This window comes from Castor canadensis, chromosome 9 (genome assembly GCF_047511655.1).
Source record: "Castor canadensis chromosome 9, mCasCan1.hap1v2, whole genome shotgun sequence".
Lineage (NCBI taxonomy): Eukaryota > Metazoa > Chordata > Mammalia > Rodentia > Castoridae > Castor > Castor canadensis.
In genome coordinates, this window is record NC_133394.1 from 8317585 (window position 1) to 8332640 (window position 15056).

Here is a 15056-nt window from a genome sequence, read left to right on the forward strand (position 1 = left end):
TGACCTTTGTTCAAATTCTCCTCAGTTCTCATCAGTATTAATGCAGAAATCATCAAACTCCATCCTCTTTCTTCATTCCTAATCTAATCCATCTTCACAGAGCCACAATGCATAGGGTGCCTTTTCTAAAACGCAAAAGTGCCTAAATTTTGAGTTTCTGCTCTTAGACCTCATTCATTTGTATGACTTGAAAAGAGAGACATGAATTCTCCCATGCCAGAACTCAAAATCCTACCTCAGGAAGCTCTTTAAAGATTAAATAAGGTCATACATCTAGAAATCACACAATAAACTGGGGCTATTATTCCTCTCCTCATAGTTTTTGCTGTTATTATGACCCTGTGTGACTCTCCCTTCCTATCTAGGTAGTGTTATGATCATGACATTTAAGACATCTACAGGCTTCCGTCTTAACTCCCCAACAAACCTCACATCACATCAAGTTATATGTTATGATAGGGAATCACCAAGCTTCACTCCACCCAGAAGAAAAATAATTAGGCTATGAAGGGATTCAAAAAAAGCGGTTAGATTGTTTTCAGAACTGCTGATAAAATTCTGTCTAAAAAAAGTCTACAGCAGCCCAAACTAAACACCCTGTAAGGATTCAATGGCTGTACCCTAACTGTCTTTCCCACTCTTTTTCTCTCCATCCTGATGAAAATGCAGCAATGAACTCCAAGTGTACCACATAGGGCTTTTAAGTTTGAAGGTTTGCATGTCAGCTATGTTTACCTACCTGGGTTTTCTACAACAGAGTATCTCACAATGCTAAAGAATCTTACCTGATGCTCTTCTAAACCACTTGGGCTTCTTGTCCCATATAATGAAGAGATAGTAGGCAGGGACTCCAGTCAGAGTGATGACGAAGCCAACCCCAGTACTAAATGGGTCGGAATAAAGAGAAAGTGCAACCATGAAGAAGCAGGTGAAGGAGAACAGAGCTGGGATGAACAGAGGCACCTGCAACAGCACAGAAACAGAATTCAATGCTTCTGAGTTCAGCAGAGGGCAGGCTCAGGGTGACTCTGACCATCACGTGACCCACTTCACTGCTGAGCTTTGGTCATATGACCAGGTGACTGGCACCAACCTCCTTAGTTGGAAAGTTTCTTTCATGGGGCACAGACAGTGTGCTAAACATACTTCCTTAAATTTAATTTGATTTCACTTATAAGTCTTTGAATCGAACAAAATCTATGGCTAGAAAAGGGTATCGCCTTAGAGATGATCTATTCAAATTATTTTACTTGTGAAGTACCATTACCATTTATGGTTTTGATTTTCAAAGATTGGTTCTTTGATAATTATGATTAGAATCCACTTTATTGCAGAGTCAAAAGCACCAGCAGCTTGTTACATGGCAAAACCATTCAGTGCATATTGATTTTCTGTTGTGATTCACAAGAAGAACTGACAGGAATAAAACAGGCCAACTCCTATTCACCCACTAATAAAGATGCTGCCAGCATTAGGCAATGAATATAATTAGAGAAAAATTCTGACAACATAACTGACAACATTATCTGTGCTATTTCATAAGAGCAAGTAAATAGTCAGGTCAAATCAATCCGTGAACTTTCAAGGCTAGAGTTGACAAGCAGATTCTTCAGCCCTCCCCAGAGGAAATGTTAGTTCTGGTAAGTGGTCATTGGATTATGAGACAAACTCTTTCCCTATGTGTTTTATAATTTTTTTCCCTTTAAAGTGAATAATGTCAAGAAAGAACAATGTAACAAGTCACAACACAGAAGTACTTAAAATGCCTATTTTGGATAGAGGCATCCATTTTTAGAGTTTTCATTAATAAAGATTAATTAATTAATTAATTAAGAGTGAGTCTGCCTCACTCTTTGAGAGCACAGCTCTGCAACTCTTCAGCACAAAGAGAGATAGAAGCAGCTCACTTTGATTACTGGATTCATCCATGAAAAATCAACATAAGAATTATCCATTAATACTACCACTCTTCAATAATGCTGCAGGCAAAGTTCAATATATCTCATAAAAAAATCAATGAACTCTTCTTCTCAAGTTAAAATAAATCCAAGGAAAAGGCACTACCTGCAAGAGTTAAACTTCTACTCCATAGGACACTGCTCCTACCCAGTCACCCCATCATCAAATCATGACAAAGGGAGGGCTGGGTATTAGGAGAAAGATTTATGCAAACCCATCTAGATTGCCAGGGTTACCTTGAAGGGACGATGCATATCTGGGCGTTTGTATCGAAGATAAATCAGCCCAGCGACTGCCAGCCCAATAAAAAGCCACCTGGCAAAACTGAAGAAATTCAAAAGACTGTTGAGGTCTCCAGAGAAGAGCATTATCATTGTCAGAGGATGCTGGAGGAGAAGGGGAGAAAATTCGAGATTGGTGAGTTAAAGGAGGATGTAACTGCTGAGAAATGGTAATATCACTACCCATTATTATTTTTTCAAACTATTATTTGTACTGCTAAACTAGCATCACGATCAACACCTAGACTCAACTAACTTCTTTTCCATAGTCTGCTCTTACAATCCTCTTATTAATAACAGTAGGAAAGTGGCATTATCAGTTCTTTTATCCAAGTGGTACTCTACATGGATGTGTTCATTGTTGTTACCTCCTTTTGCATTCCAGAGAAGAGGATGTGCTTTCAAAGAGTAAAAAAACCGGACTCTCAATCTCTCAAAATTGAAAGACTCAGAGCCTTGAGACGATTAGTAAATAACCAGTATTAAATATTAAATACACATCCAGTTGGAAAACCCAAAGAAAGCTCTGCATATGCTTCCTGATTAGCTCTCAGTGACCCCTGCAACGAAGCACAGCCAGGTATAGGTGAATCTGCTGCTCTCAACTGCAAAACCTTTTCTTTTTTTTTTTTTTTATTTTTCTTTTATTATTCATATGTGCATACAAGGCTTGGTTCATTTCTCCCCCCTGCCCCCACCCCCTCCCTTACCACCCACTCCGCCCCCTCTCTCTCCCCCCGCCCCAATACCCAGCAGAAACTATTTTGCCCTTATTTCTAATTTTGGCAAAACCTTTTCTTCCTCCATGATTACTGTCCCCTTGTGCTGGCTACGTGTGACCCTCAAGATCACGGGAAAGAATGAAGCACAGAAAATAGCACAGCATTCCTGTGCAGGCGCACATGCCAAGGACAGTGTGACAGTTAGCACAGGCTTAAAATTACAACCCTCTTCACAGACTAATACACTCTGTTCCCACAAGTGACGTTAGCGTCCAGATTCCACACAGAGAATATGTGCGCTGTAAAAAAGGAATCTCAAGGAAACAGTCTGAAACAAATTAAATGCACGGGGGAAACAAAAAAGCTCAATGTATTCTATGGTGCTCCTGACAGCAGACTCAGTTGAGAAAACTGTTATAAAATCACAAGTAAAAATGACTATAGCATTGCTGATGGGTATCTCAGGACTTTTATACGTTTTCAGTCTTCTGTATCCCACATTTCACAAACCCGGGTCTTTACATAGAGAATTTTCCCACTTAAATTTACATCTGGGGTTTTTTTTTTTCTTTCTTTCCTATAGGGTTGCTCTCCACCACCATCCCAGTTTTAATCAGAGAATCATTGCACTGTTTAGCTGTTTAGGATTTCATCAATTCTTTGAATAATTTAGTGTGCATTTCATTATAAGGGAACTCTGATGATGTATGTGGGTATTTGAGGAGAGTAGGTTTTAGCTGTACTTTAAGTAAGTATTGGCACTTTTTATTCAATATCTTTCTTCTTAAGGCTTTTTGACAATGACTGGAGCCACACTATTTTTTAGACAACACAGATTTCTACAAAGATGAAATAGAAGTGATGTAGTTAATCCCCCGAAGCATCAAATGGCATCAGAAACACTGAGAAAAGGGAAGGGAAGGGAAGGGAAATCTGCTGCCTCCCACACTCCACCATGGCATCCACAAAACCACCTTAGCAATGAATGAGAAAGTAAAGCACAACTTAAAATCTGGTCTGAATTCCAACTTGCTAACCTGCTACCTGAGGTTATAACTAGATATACTTGTTATTATGCATTACCAAAACAATAACAGCTGGCAGAGGAGTATGCTTGCGGACATGAATCATGGAGAGGATTTCTGGAAGGTGACCCTCTCGAGACGCAACATAGAATAACCTGATGGAAGAAAAATGTGGATGGAGTTGACTGCAGAATTGATCACTGCAAAGGGAAAATCCAGAAATCCCAGAGAAAATTTGCATCTTGCTCACACCAAATGGTTTGGCATTCTTAGCTGATTAATTAGGTTGCAATTTTCAGATAAAGCAGATAACAACTTAAGAAGTCTCAATTCAAGCTGTGCAAAATCTACCAACATATATTACTTTTTGAGGAGAAACATATCTGACTTAGAATAGGTCTCCCTACATATAAATAGCTGATGGTGAATTCAGTTCTAGAGTCCTGGTATTCTGTGTGCTGTCAATCCAATCCAGTAAACACACACACACACACACACACACACACACACACACGCACACTCACACACACAGCACCAATAGTTATCTGATTGCGTTTCACATCTTGTCATATCGAAACAAAAGAGATTTTTGCATCAAACAAAAGGGATGCAAGAGCATCGGTTGGTGATTTCTGATATCTCTAACTTTACTCTTTTTCATGGGACCTTTAGAAAAACAAAAGATTTTTACTGCCAGAAATAAAATGCTGTTAAGTCTCTGTAGACACACTGTTTAAAAAATGCCACAAGCAGATGGTCCTGGCAATAGCAATGAGTAGACAGCAGTGCCCTCTAGTGGACAGAATCAGACATGCTGCTGATAACTGCACCAGCTACCGACTCACATGGCCCTTTAAAAACAACAGGACTGGAGGCACTGCTGCTTTTCTTTTTAAACTTATCCTCCATCACATCCAATCTCAAAAACAGAAATGTGTTTCTGGAAATACGTGAACTCACTCACCTGGAGACAGCAAATACACCACCATTCATGGAGCCAAAGCAGGAGAGGGCAACAAAGATTGGAACTGCTAATGAGAAACTTCCCAGCAGCCGCTCAGAAAAGGTCTGTGAAAGAAAGGACGAAACAAATTAATGCTTTTTCCAGAATGTGGGGGGAAAAATGAAACAATGTAGGCCAAACTTGTTCTGTGACTTTCTATTAGCCTGGTGATACACGTATGTTTTATAATCCTTCTTTTTGCTTAGGGTCAGACTGAGTCCAGAGACAATAATCAGAAGCAAGTAGCATGGCTTTGCGTGTGGCAGAGCTATGGGGCAAAGGTCTCGAGCAGCACCTTCTCTCCACCGTCAAAAAGCAGTGATCCGTTCACTGAGTCTTTATCAACTGTGATGGGCATCATCTCTAACTCTGATAAGTGGAAAAAGCTTAATTCAGAAGTTCTACTGTGGACACAGAAAATCCTTCTATATGATAACTTCTCTTTAGGCTGAAAGTCACATTTTTGTAGTGACGAACAGAAAGACATTGGGAAACATTGCTATTCATTTCCTATGTCAACCCCACTTCTAGAGGATCAATCAAACAATAGATGCCTGGGTCAATGATATCATATGTATACGAGCAGCTCTGAAAAATCTTTTTCCCAGAAAAATCATACTGGCTGAACCTCTGTCTGTGTAGGGAGTCATGCCCGCCTCCTCAGGTATCTGCCACTTCCTTCCATGGCTTACTACACAAAAGCCACAACCCAAACACCAGTCCACACAAAATATCAAAAGATAATATCAAAGATAAACAAAATTCTGATATTTCTTTATATGCTATCTTATGTGCAACATTGCAAATTTCCATGAAGGATGTGTGTGTTTAAAAAAAATATATGGGAAATTTTGAAAGGTGTCCTTGGTGCAGCTAGTGCTATGTAATTAAAGGGCCACATTTGCGCAAAATATAAGTGCTGCCCTTTGACTAGAAAGATGAGACGATTGACCCGACATCAATAAGCTTTGTCCATTTGATTGTGCGATAAGACAGGCAGCAGTGGTCAAAGTCTTTTTTAGTAGCGTGAACTCACACATAGGTTCACACAAAATGAGATAATTTATTCTCTGTGGACATTGCTGATATGAGGCAATAGTATTTTAAAAGGAATTGACATTCAGTAATGGGAATGTCACCAACTTTTTAAAAGTTTTCAGCCTCTATTGTGATAAGTTCGTGAGTGAATTATTCTCATACCAGCTAAAATTTTAAGTAAAATAAAAGTAGTTTATTTGTATCAAAGACTAGCAGTCCTATACCAGGGTCTTTGGGAACAAAGGTAATCCTGGTGTCAAACAAATTTGGGGGCTTGTTTTAAAATCATATGCATCCACTTCTTAGGGACTTAAATGCATGCACGTCTTTAAGATTCTGAGAAGGACTCCAACAACATCTGCCTAACTTTTAATCAGCCAGTATTTTCCAAATTTATTAATATTCTAAGACTAGTGTTCCAAGGATATACTAGAAAAAAAAAAAAAAACTCTATGTAGTCCACCTGAAACTTCTTAAGTGATATTTTGGGAAAAAGATTTAAGTCAGAATTAGAAAAGTTTACAAACAGGAAATAGTTCAGAGTGGATTGCAATTTGCATACCTAAAACTGTGTTCATTTAGATTCAATTACTGTCCACCTGGCCTTAAAGACATGTTGGAAGAATGGTGCCTTCTATTCAGAAGGACCTGGCAGGTTTTCAAGCAGGTAAATGTGGAACTGTTTTGCCAGAAATTAAAAATAAAGAGAAAGCATAAAGAGTAGGATTTTAGCTGTATCAGTTAAATGGAATATGCCAAGGTGTGCTCTAAATTTCTAAAATATTCATTACCATTCAGGTCAAGAAAAGATTACTGAATTTCAAAACACTCTGTCCTGGAGGTAACTGCTATAAAATTGCATCAACTCATTAACCTAAATTCAAATTGGCATTTTTTCAAACTGGACTTACCACTGCCACTGCTTTGGACAGCAACAGCTCCTCAGCGCTAATGGTCGTAAAGTAGGCCACATTTGTTAGCACGTAGCCAACGGTGACAATGACCATGGATATACATATTGCAAGGGGGATGGTTCTGAAAGGCACAAGAATTGCTTATTAGTTATCTGGTGTTAGCCATTCCCCGGCACTAATTTGACTGAAGAACATAATTGTATCTGTGATCATTAGAGGCTCTGTTGGGGTATGTATAAACATTTCATCAGGACAAAGTACCACAGATTCCTTTGCAATTTAATAAGATTCTCAGTGCCAGATGCTTTGTCTGTCTTGTCTACTGCTGTGCCCCCAGACCATATGAATCTGTCTCCATCTCCTACTCCATAAATGCTATAGCAGTGTTTCTCAAACTTGACCTTGCATCAGAATCACCTCCAGGGGCTGTTAAAACACAGACTGGGGAGCTCCACCCAGAGTTCCTGATTCAATAGGATTAGCCGTCCTCCCCAAGTTCCTGGGTGATTCTGATGCTGCTCTTCTGGGAACCACACTTTGAGAACCACTGTGCTACACACCTTTGTAATATTAATTCACTGCGTTGACACCTTTCTAAAACAAGTCTCAGAACCATTTCGCACATTCAGTGTTTTCCTGTTTAGCAGCTTCTGCCAATGAGTTAAGTGTGCGCTTTTGGAAGCATGTAGCAGGACCTGCCTACCCTCCTAAATGATGGCAATAATAATTTCGTGCTAATGCAAGAAACACAAGAACGACTTTGTACTGCCCTCCCGTGAGGTCAGAGGGACCCCAAGTCATGACTATCTTATAAAGCTGCAGTGCAGATTATCCCATGAAATTGAAGGTGACTTGCTGTGAATACAGGCGACCGAACAGAGCTGACACCGGGTGGCACCAAGAAGTGCCCAGCACAAATGCAATATTATGTCTTCATTGACTGCACTGGGAAAACCAGATACTGAACCCAACTATTTGAGTCCATGTTCCCAACCCACATTTCATGCCTAACACAACCATCTCTTCAGACTGTCCAGTTCTGGCAACTTAAACCTTCAATGACTTGTGCGCAAAGGCTGCTCATTTTTTCAGCAACAGTGCTTATCAGCCCTCGTGGATTCTTCACTTTGTTTGATGCCATTAATGAAGACCTCAATATAATTTCTTCTAGGATGAAAATACAGTTCAGAACCAGGAGGGGGAGAGCCACAGCCACCTCACCATCTATCCAGGCTGGGTGTGTTTACCACTCTAAGTCTTAGCTCATTATGCTCAACAGCAATATCCCCTGTTGAGAATAGGCCAACCTAGCCAGCAAGCAACTGCCATTCGTTATGCTGCTTGCATCCTGACACTTCCCTGATCCCAAAGCCTCCAGCCTTGATGGGGAAACACAATGACCTCTAAATCCTGGCATCCTAACAGGAAAGTAACAGATGCTTCCCTTCCCTGGTGTGAAGAGGGTCCTGTGGAATTTTCTGTTAACACGTTAGCATGCCTTGCCGGTTGTGATTGATAAATGCTAAATTTTAGCACAGAAAAAAAAAAATCACCGGGGCAATGAAATGCAAGAGGATAAATGGCATACAGCAAATTAAAGGTGAATTCTGGTTCTCTGAAAGAAAGTCTATGTCTGGAAATGCAAAAGGGAAAAAAAGAAAATGTGAAGATGTGTACACAGTTCTTCAACCACTCAGTGCATTATTTTCAACTTGCATTCTCTCAGCTTTTGTAACAGCCCCAGTGGGGAGTGAGTACTTTCTAGAGGACAGAGACGGAGATGGGGGTGGTGGGAGCCGGATAGGAAAAGACTGTAAGGAAATTCCCTGTAAGAAGATGAGCAAGTTCTGTTGAGGTTCCATTAGTGAGGTGCCATCGTTAAGTGCAGTAAGGTAACCTAACATGTCCAGGACAGGTGATACTGTCATCACAACAGAGAGAAATAAATCTGAAATTTGGGACTGTGGCCCTCCTATCACGTAACTGAGCTCTCCCTGCCACCCAGCCCAGTTCCTCTGAGTCAGCCTCCTGGCCTGTTCCCTCCCTACACTTTCCTGTCTCTCAGGGTAATTTTGTAAACTGAACTCAGCAGAGAGAATGCTAGAAAATCCACCCTCATAGGTGAGCTTCCCTTCTTTCTCAGTTTGCTGCTAACAAAAAATGGCTGCTGCATTTGCAGCTATTGGCTGCTGTGGGCCCAACATCTTATTAAGCACTTCACATACTTGCTTCATTTTATGCTTGGACGTTCCCATCAGCCCCATTTTATTTATGAGGAAATGGAGTCTGAGGGTTTAAATAAGGGCTACACAGCTGGCAAGTGGAAACTCAGAATTCAGGTGCACGTATATCCAACCTTGAGATCACTGTATTTTAACCACTAAAGTTTAGTCTCTCTCATAGTGTGGGTCTCTAAACTCTCTTAATCTTCAGGAAAATTATAGTTTTTGAAAATAAAGTAGATTGGAGCACTTGTATCAAGACTATATTTCTCATGAATTTGCTGACAATGTTTTATCTGCTATAGAAGGAGCAAAAACTTATCCTAAGATTTTTATCATGTTTCTGAAAAACATGAACTGTTAGTGACAAGAGAATGTTTTCAAATAGTTTTGCTGTTTAGGAAATAGGTTTTAATTTTCATTTATTATTCAAAGGAAAACACTTGATAATTTTCCCTAGCAAGTTTTTATGGAAAAGGGAAGAAAGTATGCATGTTTGTCAAATAAGCAGAACTGGATTGTTAACAGTTTGCTGTTAGTCAAATGCACTATACAGATATCGGGAGAGATGATCACAGGAGATTAAAATACAAGACCAGAGCGGGGTGGGTCTAATCTTGTTGCATTGCACAATGTACCCAGGATTCTCTGCATGAGATAAAATGAAGGCTGGAGAGGGTGTGGCAAAAGCGTCACTAGCATTTGTCCTCAGGTTCCATTTCGCTCTGAGGAAAGGAAAGGAGGTGGAGCAGTTCTGCCTTGGTATAAACAGTGTCATTTACAGAGGAGAGTGGTTGACATGTGCAGGGCATGGTGCCATACATTAACTCCTGGGCTTCAAGCATCAAAGCTGAGAGCCACTGGGTGACCTGATAAAAGCTATTAGGCCATTGCTGGAGCAGTCATTCTGGTGGCTTTAGATGCAGAGGGCAGATAAGCATGCTTACTAACTCAAGATTAAGGTAAATGGCACCAGAAAATAAAAGGAATTAGAGGAAGGACTGGTGAAGCCATTGATATTCCAAAGCTCCTGTGTTATTGTGACTTATCACCAATCCTAAACGCAACGAAGGTATCACCTTTATGCTGAATGAAAATGACTCACACCTGGGAGTTCTACCCTTTCTCAAATGTTTGAACATGTTCCTATGAGTGACAAAACACAAATGTATTGGAAAGATTTTATTCTATCTTCAAATATATGAGTCATTTCAAATCTTTGTAGAAGGAAGGAAAGTACGGACAAATACAAAATTCACAACAACCCATTGCACTATGAGGTAATAGTCCCATTTTTTAAACAAGGAAATCAAGGCTCAGAGACATTGAGGGACACTTTCAAGGGCACAGAAGCAATGAAAGGGCTGGAAACTGAGCTCAGGTCTTCTAGCTCTTGGCTCCATACACATGCTAGAACTTGTCCTGATACCCATCCTGGCTGTGTGCTGCCTACTGTTACTATCCCTAGATAGTAACAGATCCGACAGGATCTGCAGGATCCTTACATTCTGATGAAGATGCATTTTATATAAATGATCAAATATCTCTGATGCATTTCAAGCCAACTGTATTTTTCTATGTACCTAACAATCACAAAATAGTATAAGATGTATTTTTAAAATATGTTAAGCAACTCTAGGAAAGAGCTTCAGAAAAGACTGTCTTCCAGTACTTCATGTTGGTTAATGTGACTCCTACAATGAAAACAGAATGAGTAAACCTGGCTTGATTCTCTAGATTGTCAGCAAAACATGAAGGTTAACGAATTTCTGATAAACAGACCACATAAGTAACTTTCTAGCCACTTAACTTTAGGGTATTCCAAGATTATTTAATAAGTTGAACAAAATCTTCTGAGAAAATTTTGAATCAATTCCAAAATCCCCAGTGTCAGATATACACAATGGGACCATAGAACCAGTGGCCCTCACACATTTCCAAGTATCCTTGTGCCATGGACCCAGGCTGATGGCCATCGGTTCTCTTAAAACCTACTCTTGTACTCTCTGGAATGTTATAAAAGCCAGGCTAATGTTTTGCCTTTCTATTTAAAAAGCATTACTATTTTAACACATGTATCTGTCATTCATGAAAAGGGAAGGATGAAAAAAAAAAGGAAGGACTAAGAAAGGCAGGAAAATGGCAAACATCTTAGTATGTGAAATGCAAAAAGCAAAAAGAAAACCAGAGATTTTTCAGGGATTTTTAAAATTCTTTTGGAAAATTAGGGACTATTTGCTTATATATAACTGAAATGCAACTATGATTCATTTTTAAGTAAAATATTTATAATTATATTAAGTACCTTTAGATTCCAAGCACTTATTTTAGAGCCATAGCTGTTTCATATCTTCTTGATAGTGACCCTGTAGAGCCTTTGAAAACTTCTCTATAGCTCTGACCCAGAAATAATCCCGTCCTTTGTTCCTCTCCTTTTGATCCACAAATTTACTTTCTTTCTATAGAATCACTGGGCATTTTATTACCAGTGCTAATCTATTCAGCCTGTCAAACTTCACTCATGTGTTACAGACAAAAAATAAATGGGTATTTTTTAAAAAATCAATTCATATTTTTCATTCATGTGATTTATTTTTCTTCCTACATTTTTACTTATTTTTCTTTATATGAACTCTCCAGAGACCCCTGTACATAGAACTGTCCCATCTAACTATGTGACTTCTGACATTTCTAGCAAGGATTGAATTACAAGTAAGAGTTTTTTAAACTTAAAAATATTAAACTACAGATGAGTAGATTCACACAAATTTCTTTGTGTGTTTTCAGTGATTTTGCCTCATCATCATTTCTCTAGCTAGACATTCTGAGTAAGAATTTGGCTATTAAAAAATTACAAACACATTTGAGGACACAAAGCAAGTAATTGAGGGGCAAGTATAGGTTGTCACAGAAAGAAAAAAAAATGTAGCAAGAAGAAGAAAACATCCAATCAACCTATTTGTGAATATTCTTAAAGGGGCAAGTATAGGTTGTCACAGAAAGAAAAAAAAATGTAGCAAGAAGAAGAAAACATCCAATCAACCTATTTGTGAATATTCTTAAAGGGCCAAGGTTCCTTTTCCTGCCTAAAGTCAAGTCTGGGCCAAGGCTGAAAAAGCAGTGTCACCTAACATACAGAGTGACACCACCAGTCTCAGCAGTAAACACCCGCTCTCTGCTTCTTACTGAACAATGCCAAGGCTATGGGTGTTTTTACTGAGGTATTTTAAGTTTGAATACCACTGATGTCTGATCTGAATCTCACCATTCTCCATTGTCCACAGATGAAGAACTCCATAAACAGAGAGAGGAGACAGAGGTTTGCAAGGACATGAGAGACAAACAGGCACGGATTAAAAGACAAGAGGGTTGAAAGAGGCTTATGAAGAAATGTACAGGATGCATAAAGGAGGGAGAAAAATGCAGCAAAACCTTATAGAAAAATAGCTAAAAAGAACCAATTTTACCTAAAACCACATAGAAAAAAATGGAAAATTCCTACTCAGAAAAATAGGGTGGTAAGCAATTAGAAACATAAATATAAGCATTTCTATCCCTTAAATATTTTTATCCTACTACCAGAATAAATTCATGACTAAATAAAATTATTGTGTAAAGTATAGCCAGAGCATAAATTTTCATTTGATTTCATTTCATACAATCTCAAATGCATTGTTTGCACCTCATTTTTTCTCATTTTCTGAAGATTTAGTGTGTGTCTTCCAGATATATTATAGTTATCTATATTTATCATGGATAAACACAAACATATTTATAGGAGAGTTCTATGGTACAAAGTTGATTTCAAATTAAATGCTAACAATTAAAATCACAATATGAAATATTTTAATAGCAATATAATTTCAGTCCTTATTTTTGTTATGATATCCCGACAATATTTCTCTTAAAATTGCATTATTTTCCTTAGGATTCATCTACATCACAGCATCTCAGTGAGTCACTTTTTACAAGTTTCCTGAGATTCCAATTTATGAATGTGTCAACTACCTACCTTCCAAAAATGTAGGCATACTCTTCCCAAAGTATACATTATTTCTGAGAAGTAGCTATCCAGAAAAAGGCCACATTCCAGACTGTCATATCTAGGTGGGAAATGTGACCCATTCTTGCCAACAGAATGTGAGATGTGTCAAGGGCCAAGCTGGTTAAAAGATGGACTGTTTTATCACTACTTCCCTAACTGGGAACTAGTTCCAGAAGATCTGTGTTGGTCAGCTTTCTATCACTATAACAAGATACCTAAAAGAAATCAATATATAAAGAGACATTTATTTTTGCTTACAGTTTTGGACATTCCTGTACATGATCAGTTGCCCTCGTGCTTTGGGCCTGTGATAAAGCAGCTCACCATGCAAAGACTGTGTAGAGGAAAACCACTCACCTCATGGCCAGGAAGCAAACAAGAGGAAAAGAAAGGAGTCAAGATCCCATAATCCCCTTCAAGGGCATACTCCCAATAACCTAAAGACCTCCCACTAGGCCCCATCTCTTAATGATTCCACCACACTGGGGCCAATCCTTTAACTCATGGGCCTTTAGGGGACCTTTAACCTCTAAGCTGTAACAGGACCTACAGCTTGATGAAGCCACACCAGGGAAGAAATCCCAACCACAGAAGAAAGCTTACCAGTCAGCCAGGAACACCAACAATGAGCTCTTACGTGATTTAAACAGTAAAATTTTGATGGTTTAAAGTCACTGAAATTTTATGGTTTGCATGTTAGAGAGCTAGCATTAACCTAACTAATAAAAGAATGAAGTACTCCCATTACATCAAAATTTTTATAGCTTTTAGTTAGACTGTATAAGACTAAAATGGGTCCTCATTAAATTTTATTCTATAATATGTTGTTTTTATAAAAGATCAGTAAATGATATAAAATTCTTAAAGTACCAATGACAATATCAAGTGAAATGGATTTTCATCAGAAAAAGATAGGACAGAGAAAAATCAGTTGTTATTTAAACTTCCCAGAAACCGAGCATAAGATAGAGCCCATTATTCACTATTTTGAAATATAAAATCTCATGCACTTCTGAAAATTGCCACCAATTCAACAAAAGAGTAAAATACATTTGCTCCCTTCCCCCCAAGGACACACAATAAAATAAGAAATTTTAAATAAACAGACCTTTTTCGGCTAAGGATGTAAATTAAATGTGCCCACTTTCATAATGGTTTATGGAAATCAGAGTCAAAATTCTTAAAGTCTGTACATACATGTCTAAAAAGGACTAATAACATGCGATATGCACATAAACCAGAGCTAGTCATGTTTCTGAAAGTTGCACAATAAGAAGTGGAATAGATAAACACTCAGACATTCAACTGTGACAAATGAGCTAGTACTTCTACCACCAAAAGCTGCCTCTGGTGTCTCGGCCCAACCATGACAGGTGGAATTGATGGCAACCACTTTACTTTCATATCTGGTGGTGGAACAGACAGCTGTTTTTCAAACTGGGTACTCTAGGAACCAGAAGAGAAGGAAAATAATGGACAAGATTACAGATAACCCTGATCTCACTTAGTTCAACTAGATAATTCCTTGTTAGTTTTATAAAAATGATGTGCTCCTTAGTTTTAAGATAATTTTCAAATCACTGGTCTAGATATTACAAAACTAGTCATGGCTTAGATCACATTTTGGCTTCCTAATACAGTTGAAAAACATATAATTCAGTATTCTAAATTACCTTATGTAAGTGGTTATGTATGTGCATAGGTACATATTTGATCCTATATAGTTGCAAATAATTTTCACTAAAATGAGCACATATTCATAATTCTATGGTAACTGAGGAAAAAATAATTTTATCTAATAAAGCTACTCTTAATAGGAAAAGTGTACCATTGATAGAGAAACCAAT

The 15056-nt window shown here is 38.4% G+C and overlaps 1 protein-coding gene across 6 annotated transcripts in view; it reads right to left on the reverse strand.

Moving 5' to 3' along the window:
* Slc7a11 (solute carrier family 7 member 11) overlaps nt 1-15056 on the reverse strand; it is an 85704-nt gene that overhangs the window by 16290 nt on the left and 54358 nt on the right. For all 6 annotated transcript variants that reach the window (XM_074041177.1, XM_074041176.1, XM_074041174.1 and 3 more), the window contains 5 exons: nt 6940-7063; nt 4952-5055; nt 4046-4142; nt 2196-2345; nt 786-963 (listed from right to left, as the gene is read on the reverse strand). In XM_074041177.1, coding sequence (XP_073897278.1) covers nt 786-963; nt 2196-2345; nt 4046-4142; nt 4952-5055; nt 6940-7063 — 653 coding nt within the window. The remainder of the gene's footprint in view (nt 1-785; nt 964-2195; nt 2346-4045; nt 4143-4951; nt 5056-6939; nt 7064-15056) is intronic.